The sequence below is a fragment of the Panthera pardus genome, unplaced genomic scaffold (genome assembly GCF_024362965.1).
Source record: "Panthera pardus isolate Hobbes unplaced genomic scaffold, ASM2436296v1 HiC_scaffold_12, whole genome shotgun sequence".
Lineage (NCBI taxonomy): Eukaryota > Metazoa > Chordata > Mammalia > Carnivora > Felidae > Panthera > Panthera pardus.
Window position 1 is genome coordinate 9273625 of NW_026526677.1, and position 9041 is coordinate 9282665.

Sequence of the window (9041 nt, forward strand, 5' to 3'; positions counted from 1 at the left end):
TCATCCATCGGGTGAAAACAGCACCAGTGCACCATCTGGGTTTACACTTCAGTGTTAACCAAGCTTTATTTATTGTCCTGGCTTTATTTAAATAAAAGCAGGGGTACCTGGGTGGCTCAGTCCGTTGAGCATCCCACTCTTGATTTCAGCTCGGGTCATGATCCCAGGTTCTTGGGCTTGAAACCTGTGTGGGGCTTCGTGCTGAGCGTGGAAGCTGCTTACGATTCTCTCTCTCTTGAGGAAGCCTGGGTGACTCAGTTGGTTAAGTGTCTGACTTCGGCTCCGGTCATGATCTCACAGTTCGTGGGTTTGATCCCTGCATTGGGCTCTGTGCCGTCAGCTCGGAGCCTGGAGCCTGCTTTGGATTCTGTGTCTCCCTCTCTCTCTGCCCTTCCCCCGCTTGCACTCCTTATTTTTCTCTCTCAAAAATAAATAACACACTCTCATAAATAATAAATAAAAGCAAGCTTTCCCCCCTCCCCTTCAATTGCTATCTTCTTTGGAACCACCGGATGTGAGGCAGACCACAGGGAAATTATCTCGCTCCTTCAGAGATTCCCAAGAGATCCCATGACTGGATTCAGGGATTACAGACTACTACAGTGAAAACCTGGAAGGGGAAAAACCCCACTACCTATATCAAAGGCTGCTCTGTGCCAAGCACTGCACTTTACATTTCTAAGTTAATTTTTTCCCAACAACCCTCAAGATAATTACCACCTTTTATGTAACAGGACTGAGGCTCCAAGAGGTTTTGTAACATGCAGGACTTTCATCAAGATCTGTCTTACTGAATGCATGCTCCTTTCACTCCTAGCAAATTGACCTCCAAAGGTTCAATAGCCCCAGAAAGCATCATAGTGTATGTTAAATGCTAGAAGCCCCTCTCCAACCTCACAGGACAGGAAACCCAAAGTGTCCTCCATGGGCACCAATTGCTACAGGATTTTCCAGCATTAGTTCTGATTTCAAGAATGTCACTTGGTTATCAAAAGTACGCTTGAACAACCACATGACATTGTGTTTTGGTCGCTGCGGGGCACATGGGAGCCACAGTCATCCGCTTCCCCAGCACGGGCCCCCCAGAACACTCTAGACATTTAGAGGCGCCAGGCTGCAGGGCTCACAGACTGGACGGAGGAACGTGATTTATTGGTTCCTTCGGGTTCACCATATCCGACGCCCCCGCCCGCGACGTAGGATGTTAAAGTGCAGTCAGTGCATCTTTTGATAGGGGACGTGCTCACCCTGCAGCGGCTCCCAGGGCCTCAGGGAGGCCTGGGCGCGGCATCCTCGATCGGGTCTCCCCGCTGGGCGTGCGGAGGAGAAAGGCCGCCTCCGACTCTTGCGCGGGAGCAAGGTCCCAGTGCCCACGATGGAAGTCCCAGCTCACGCTGACTTCCCGCCGCCGCCGCCCATCCAGTTCTTCCTCCAGGCCACGTTCTCTTGCGTGGCCGCTGCCTCCTGCAGAGTGGCTAGCACTAACTCTTTGGTCCTGACCGCCTCCTCCCTGCGCCGCGGGTCTTGCTCGGGCATCTCCTGCGGGCGGGAAGGGAGGTTCGCAGTCCTGACCCCCAGCCCGGGGGCTCTCCGCCCGCCCACCCCACCTCGGACTTCCAGTCGCCCCCACCTTCAGCATCGCCTGCTTCCGCTGCTCTCCCGGAGCCACGAGGACAAAGAGCGCGGAGCCCACGCCAGCCCCGGCGCCCAGAAGGGCACCCACGATCAGCGCTTTGCGCAAGGTCTCCATGGCCGACCGCGCGACCAGCGAGGCGCTCTCCGGAGCCTCCCGCAGCCTAGAAGGCGAGCCACGACGTCTCACCGCTCCCCGCGCTGGCTAGAGCGGCCCACGGAGAAGACCATAGAGATGGGGCCGGGCTAGAGGGCCTGATCAGCGAAACCTTCGAATCTAGAGCACCTGGGAAGACTGGTTTTAACTGGGAAGCTTGAGCGCGTCCAAAAGCGTTGCACTTGAGGGCCGAGCACCGGACCCATTGCCATGAAGTCCAGAGTGGGATTGCTAAAGGGAGCGTGCGTGTCGGAGTGCGTGTCTTCATGGTTGCTGTGGGTTTTACGGCTGCCCAGTTCCGAAATTTCCTGGTCGATACAGGGCTAGGGCTGTGCTCTGTAGTTTCCTACAATAACTTGTGGTTTTTCAGTACAGCACATACCGGACATCCAGATACTTACATCAGTCTATTGATCCACTCCAAATCTCAACTTCTGAACAAAAACTCAAAGCCAAATGTACTGGGTGGGGGGAAAGGTATACATATGTTATTATTTTTCTTTATTTTACTTGTTAAATTAACGTATTGAAAGTAAATTTGTTTTGTTTTGTTTTGTTTTGTTTTCATCATGGGAAACCCTTGGCTCCCCCACCCCACCCCTGGCATGAAAACTCTGGGTTTGGAGTAACATACCGAGTTCTAGTTTGGAGAAGAAAGCACCTTTTAGTTGTGTGACTCTGGGCAAATCATTTAAGTTCTTTGTGCCTCGGCTTCTGCATCAGAAAATAGGGCTAATGACAGTATCTTTCTCATAGTTTTAGGATAATTAAATGAGTTGATATATAAAGCATTTAAAAACAGTTACTGGTAAATAGTAAACACCCTATAAATATTCATTAAGTAAGACACAAAGAAACATGTCAAATTGGGAGACCCAGTGAGCAAAGGAATCAGGAAATTCCAAGTTTGTTAGCAAAGCTCTTCACTCCCAGGGCTTTAATCCAGATGCCCTTGTTGACTCCTACCCTCCTGCCTTTCCCAGTGACACCGGGGAGTGAGACCTAAAGCTCCTATCCCATCTCTTGGGATTTTCCCCTCCCCTGGAAGGCCCATAATCTCCTAGCTTGTCATTCTCTTCTCAGAAGTGATTAGGGGCCAGGCTCCAAGGATTAAAGGAGCAGTCTGTGGAGTGTCTGAGTAGGGGTACTCCACTTTGAGTTCAACCACTCTGCCCTCTAAGAATTAGAACCCATGGCACTTGTGCCAGGGAGCAGCGAGGATGGGCCTTGGCCTAGAGATAGCCCAGGCTCCTCCCAGCACCCAGAAAGTCCTAGGCTGACCAGCCCCCTGTGGATGGACAGAGGAGAAATTGGCAGGGTTGAAGGTCACCAGGATGTTCAGGTTAGTACTCCCCTACCCTGTGTCTTGCTGCTGACTCATCTTCCAGTTTGGTCCAAGCACCTTGCTTATCCTGATTCAGGTGGTCTCTCAAAAGACTCGCCTGCCCTCCATTGTGGTGGAAGCTTCTGAGGGGAGTGAAGAGAGCGGGGAGCTGGGTTGGCCACAAGAGGAGCTGCTGCTGCTCACTGATGAGGAAGAGGAGGCCGAGGTCTTCTTCCAGGACCAAAGTGAAGAGGCAGGTGAGGGAGGCGGCTGCTTCAGTGGGGCCGTTGCGACCTGGATATTCTTCTGGGCAGGGCCCAGATGGAAAACTCAGTTGTGTCCCCTGCATTAAGCAGTACCAGGCACACAGTAGGTGCTTAGTTCATGCAGTGAAGAATAACATAGAGGTGGAGAGAAAAGTCAAAGTGTCTGGCAAAGTTGAACGTTACAGGGAAGTTGTAATGTCAGATGGGTGATGCCTTTTAATTATTTTTAAAATATACTTAATATTTTTAAAAATACATTGTTTTTAAAATATTCTAAAACAATGTTTTAAAATATTTACATCATTTGTTGTGTGTGTGTGGGGAATGTAATAAAATTATCCCAAATCGACTACCCAGAGAGAAGTTACATTTTGGATGCCTTTTCTTCCAGAATTTCCCCCATGTCTGATACTGTTATAAAAGCTTAGGGGCGCCTGGGTGGCTCAGTCGGTTGGGCGTCCAACTTCAGCTCAGGTCATGATCTCGAGGTCCGTGAGTTCGAGCCCCGTGTCAGGCTCTGTGCTGACAGCTCAGAGCCTGGAGCCTGTTTCAGATTCTGTGTCTCCCTCTCTCTCTGACCCTCCCCCGTTCATGCTCTGTCTCTGTCTGAAAAATAAATAAATGTTAAAAAAAAAAATTTAAAAAAAAAAAAAAAAAAGCTTATTTATTAGGACTTACAGTGTGCCAGGCACTGTGCTAAACACTTTTATCTCATGATTTTCAGAACTCAGTGGGGGAGACCCTTTTATCCTCATGAGAAAACTGAGGCCATGAAATTAGGCTCTTAATTACAATTGCTGTATTACTTTTTTATAAGCAAAAGAAAAAAACATCAAACTAATTTGCTTCATCTTTCAAAAAGTCAGTAATGTATCAGGAATACTTTTCACTTTTTTTAATTTAACATTTATTTTTTAGAGAGAGAGACAGAGTGTGAGCATGGGAGGGGCAGAGAGGGAGACACAATCTGAAGCAAGATCCGGGCTCTGAGCTGTCAGCACAGAGCTGAACTGAGGGTCAAACTCAAGGACCCGATATCATGACCTGAGGCGAAGTAGGACACTTAACCGACTAAGCCACCCAAACGCCCCCAGGAATACTTTTCACTTTTAACGGGCTCTTCAACTCTCCTCTCCCCCAGGCTGGACTTGGAGCCCACTGGACCCCAGATCTCCGTTAAGAACCTTTAACCCAGAACTCAGCTGGGGGCAGGAACAGGTAGAACAAGAGGTCTCCTGGATTCCCGAGGACACAGAGTATCAGGAAGCCTCCAACCCCTGTCCTCTCTGGAACCCAGCAACAGGCTCCCACGTGTGTAGAAGCTGCTTTGTGGAATATTCACACCTCCTGCCTCCCAGGAGCTTTGAGGGTAAGTATCTGTTCTCTCTCTCTCAACATTTCAGTGAAGTTTGTTAGGAGGCCCTTCTGGCTGTCCTATCAATCTTCCCCTTTTCACAGGTTGAGGACACTGAGGCTTGGAGGTTGGGCCACTGGCTCACATCAGTCAGTCAGTGCTGGGATTTGGATTAAGAACTCCTCTCTTTAAACAAAAAAAACCCCAGAAACTCGATCTGTGCCCATAGGTATTCCAGTTAGTAGGGGTTAGAAGCCTTCTCTAGTTAGCACTCATCTTGTGCCTGGCATTGCTAAGTGCTAAATGTTTTACCTGACATTGTATGTAATCCCAACTCCACCTATTATTATTCCTACCTTGCCGAGGTGTAAACTGGGGCATGGAGACATTCAAAAATATGTGCACGCGGCTAGAAAATATGGAGGCCAGCCCTAATATCCTCGCTTCCCAGCCGTCATACAAAGAAAAAAATTCCCTTCACCTCTTTCCTCACCCAACAGTAAAATTTTATAGAGTTAGAACTAAAGTCTTTAATGAGAGACTTGAACCAAGTAAGCAAAGTAGGGGATGCCCCTGAAAGGGCCTAGCTCCTGCACAGTCACAGTCCAGCCTTGGGACCCTTGCTCCAGGCAGGGTAGCCGCACATCAGGGTCCTCATCGGAGAACTGAATCAGGGTCCCCCGGGGGCTTAGGACCCTTAGGCATTCTGACAGAAGCTGGTAAGCCCCAGGCAGACCGCCCCGGGCAACAGCATCCCAGGTGCCCTTATCCAGCACTAGCTGGAAGGAGCCTGAGGGAGCCACGGGCTCCAGGTTCTGGGCATCAGCCTGTATGAACTGTAGTCGAGAGGCAGGGTGCCCAGGGTACAGGGGTATTTGGTCTTGGCCACCTTCCAGGAGGCTGTTCATGTGGGCCACGGCCACAGGAGAGAAGTCCACCCCCAGCACATCCACGGGAATTGGACACTTGGTGTAGAGACCTGTACATAGGCTGGAGGTCCCACAGCCCACGTCCAACACCCGCAGTGGATAGGCAGCTGGTGCCTCCTGCAGCAGCGGCAGTAGGAACCCCTGGGCTTCCTCATACCCAAAGAACCAGTCGAACGTGGGGACGCTGCCGACTCGGGGACCGCTGTGGAGCTTATCCCAGAGGCAACGGTGGGCCAGGCAGTTACCAGCCAGGGAGCCTGTGGACACGAGTGGGGCACATGTGTCACCCAGGGCCCAAGTTTCATCAGATTGCTGCAAAAAAAACAAAAAACCAAAAAAAAAAAACAAAAAACAAAAAACCACCGGTGCAATATACCCTGGGGTTTGAAGAATCACAATTTCAGGGATTAGGGTCACTAAGAACCCGCCTTGCCCTCCCACTCTGCCTACCTTCCCTACCCAACAAAGCTCGGCGCGCCCCAGCCGCCAGGGTCGCCACGTGGAGAGTTGCTCGCAGCGCGGCCATCTGGAGATCCCGGCAAGGTCGGCCAGAGAACCTTCTGCGAAATGTCGCCCGCACTCCCGAAGGAGCCTGAGGTCCAAGAGAAAGGTTGCAAATTCCGCTTTGTGGGATAACGCGAACAGCCTAATGACAACCATGGAAAAAACGCGGACACACACTTACTACGGCAGGAAAGGCCTTTATTGTTGGCAACGGTAAATTAAAAGAGGAGGGGGACACGACAGCTCCGGTTCCAGGGGCGGCTCCCCAAATCTGAAATAAAAGGAGAAGTCGTGAGCACCCCAAGGAGGAGCCTGCAGAACCTCGGTTCCGCTGGGCTCCTTGGAGCCGGTGTCCCGGCGGTTGAGGATAGAACCCGCGGACCGGAAGCCGCGGGCACCGAAGACATGACGCCGAGGGGCCAGAGCCCTTTCCCTCTGCCTCCGTACATTACGGGGGCCGGGACCGTACACCCGGCCCCCGCCAAGAAAAGGAGGGTGAGCAGGCCCCGCCCAGAACCCCTGCCGGGCCTCGTATCCGAAACCTACCTACGCACCTACTTTTTCGCCGTCCCGGGAGAGAACGAGAACGCCGCCGAGCTGCTTTATATACCTTCAGTACCCGCCCCTGAGCTGCGATTGGCTCGCGGAGGCCGAGGGGCGGGGCCTACGCGGACGCTGCGCAGAGCCAAAACGCCGGCCGCGAACCACAGTCGTTGCGCAGCCATGGGGGCTCCCGGGGGAAAGATCAACCGGCCCCGAACGGTGATTGTGTGGGAGCCCCGACTTCGTTTCCCCACGCGTCTTGGAGCCCTCTAATCTCGCCAGAGATGAGATCTATGGGCCGGAGTCGCCGGGTGCGGGGTCCTGGGTCGCGGTGCGCGGCTTCCGTCTGATTAGCATCTTCCTCCCCCTCAGGAGCTGAAGAAGAAGCTGTTCAAGAGACGGCGGGTGTTGAACCGGGAGAGGCGACTGAAGCACCGGGTGGTGGGAGCTGTAATAGACGAAGGCCTGATCACGCGGCACCACCTCAAGAAGCGGGCGTGAGTGCCAGACTCTCTTCCCTTTGCCCCGCCCCCTCCCGCCCCGAGTCCCCTTTCTCCTCCGTGTAGATCTCCACAGCAGGTATCACCTCCGCTTTTCTTGTGCACTGATTTTATACAAGGCACGTTTGTCAGCTGTGTTTGTGCCTACACCCTGCTAGCGTGCGGACAACACTGGTAGCTCACAACCTCTTTGGGTCTTGGACCCGACTAAGAATCTAAGAACTGTCGACTCACCCACCTCCCCAGATAACATTGTACCTTCACATACATTTTTATAAGTAAACTTAAACTTTTTTATTAAAAATTTTTTTTAACATTTTAAATTTATTTTTGAGAGACAGCATGAGCAGGGAAGGGGCAGAGAGAGAGACACACACACAGAATCCGAAGCAGGCTCCAGGCTCTGAGCTGTCAGCACAGAGCCCGATGCGGGGCTCAAACCCACGAACTGTGAGATCATGACCTGAGCCCAAGTCGGAAGCTTAACCAACTGAGCCACCCAGCTGCCCCTAAATATTTTTATTTCTGAGAGAGAGAATGTGAGTGGAGGAGAGGGGCAGAGGGAAAGGGAATCCCAAACAGGCTCCAAGCTCAGCGCAGAGCTCCACACGGGGCTCCATCCCACGATCCTGGTATGGTGACCTGAGTCAAAACCAAGAGTCAGACACTCAACCAACTGAGTGTCAGAAATATTGAAAATAGGGGCACCTGGCTGGCTCACTTGGTAGGGCGGGCCATTCTTGATCCTTGCAGTTCATGAGTTCAAGCCCCACATTGCGCATGGAGACTACTTAAAATTAAATTAAATTAAATTAAAAAGTATCGAAGATAGAAGGAAAAACAGTTTTCCCTTACAAATTCTTGCCATATACCAAGTGTTAACACTTAATGTTAAGTACTCTATATATATGTACGGGAGTAGTGTTAAGCATGTTAGTGGCTAAATGTTGGAAAGATTTAACTCAGAGCCTAGATTTTCAGGGTCTTTCTACTTGAGTCCAAAGACATTTTCTTTTCTTTTTTTTAGTTTTTCATGTTTTATTTATTTTACAGAGAGAGAGAGCAGGGGAGGGGCAGAGAGAGAGGGAGACACAGAATCGGAAGCAGGCTCCAGGCTCTGAGCTGTCAGCACAGATCCCAACGTGGGGCTCGAACTCACAAACTGTGAGATCATGACCCGAGCCGAAGTCAGATGCTTACCCTACTGAGCCACCCAGGCGCCCCAAAGGCGTTTTCAATAGCCAGAACCAGCCTGCGGTGGTTCCGGTTAACCTGGACATCTTTGCTCTTACCAACCCTTCAGGTCCAGTGCACGTGCCAACATTACTCTCTCTGGGAAGAAGCGCAGAAAACTCCTCCAGCAGATCCGGCTGGCCCAGAAAGAGAAAGCAGCCATGGAAGGTGAGGCTGGGGCAAAGAGGTGAGGTGAGGGGGCAGCCTGGATTCACTGGGGGTCCTTCATGCTTCCTCTTTGCTTTTGCTCAGTGGAAGCCCCCACGAGGCAAGCCAGGACTAGTGAACTGCAGCCCAAACGGCAAAAGAAGACGAAAGCCCCCCAAGATGTAGACATGGAGGACCTCGAAGATAAGAGCTAAATCCCCACGCCTCCCACCGGAAGATTCTCAGCTGGAGCCAGGAGGACTCTGGTTATTTCGGAGGACTTTGGAGAAGGCATTGCCCCTTTTTGCTCTTCTCAGATTCCTTTTCCTTAATGGCCTAGGGAGCCGCCCTGTAGGAATGCGTTGAGAGGAAGAGCGTGGAGAAGGAAGATGGGAGACGGGGGTCCTTAACAGTCAGCTCAATTTGTAATAAAGCCCTAGACTTCTCACTGA

The 9041-nt window shown here is 51.5% G+C and overlaps 3 protein-coding genes and 1 non-coding gene across 10 annotated transcripts; 1 reads left to right on the forward strand and 3 right to left on the reverse strand.

The window, feature by feature from the left end:
• Positions 1-36: 36 nt before the first annotated feature.
• Positions 37-1851, reverse strand: LOC109246596 (ubiquinol-cytochrome-c reductase complex assembly factor 3). The gene is made up of 2 exons (XM_019414699.2): positions 1631-1851; positions 37-1539 (listed from the first exon to the last, which is right to left on the reverse strand). Exons 1-2 carry the CDS (start codon positions 1748-1750, stop codon positions 1390-1392), a joined length of 270 nt encoding a protein of 89 aa, XP_019270244.1. The 5' UTR covers positions 1751-1851; the 3' UTR covers positions 37-1389.
• A 1063-nt stretch (positions 1852-2914) lies between these two features.
• Positions 2915-9041, forward strand: LBHD1 (LBH domain containing 1). Of its 2 annotated transcripts, none has more exons than XM_053899600.1 (6): positions 2915-3131; positions 3211-3370; positions 4521-4748; positions 7082-7206; positions 8513-8610; positions 8695-9041. In XM_053899600.1, exons 1-6 carry the CDS (start codon positions 2982-2984, stop codon positions 8723-8725), a joined length of 792 nt encoding a protein of 263 aa, XP_053755575.1. In that variant the 5' UTR covers positions 2915-2981; the 3' UTR covers positions 8726-9041. The 2 variants fall into 2 exon arrangements, with proteins under 2 accessions (XP_053755575.1, XP_053755576.1); XM_053899601.1 differs by having other exon boundaries at positions 3226-3370.
• Positions 5249-6812, reverse strand: CSKMT (citrate synthase lysine methyltransferase). Of its 6 annotated transcripts, none has more exons than XM_053899597.1 (4): positions 6713-6807; positions 6348-6437; positions 6113-6254; positions 5249-5919 (listed from the first exon to the last, which is right to left on the reverse strand). In XM_053899597.1, exons 3-4 carry the CDS (start codon positions 6186-6188, stop codon positions 5264-5266), a joined length of 732 nt encoding a protein of 243 aa, XP_053755572.1. In that variant the 5' UTR covers positions 6189-6254; positions 6348-6437; positions 6713-6807; the 3' UTR covers positions 5249-5263. The 6 variants fall into 6 exon arrangements, with proteins under 6 accessions (XP_053755572.1, XP_053755574.1, XP_053755573.1 ...); XM_053899599.1 differs by having other exon boundaries at positions 6122-6254; positions 6713-6804; XM_053899598.1 differs by having other exon boundaries at positions 6721-6735.
• Positions 6514-6661, reverse strand: LOC128776322 (small nucleolar RNA SNORA57). The gene has a single exon (XR_008421397.1). It is a non-coding gene; the product is annotated as a small nucleolar RNA SNORA57 (small nucleolar RNA).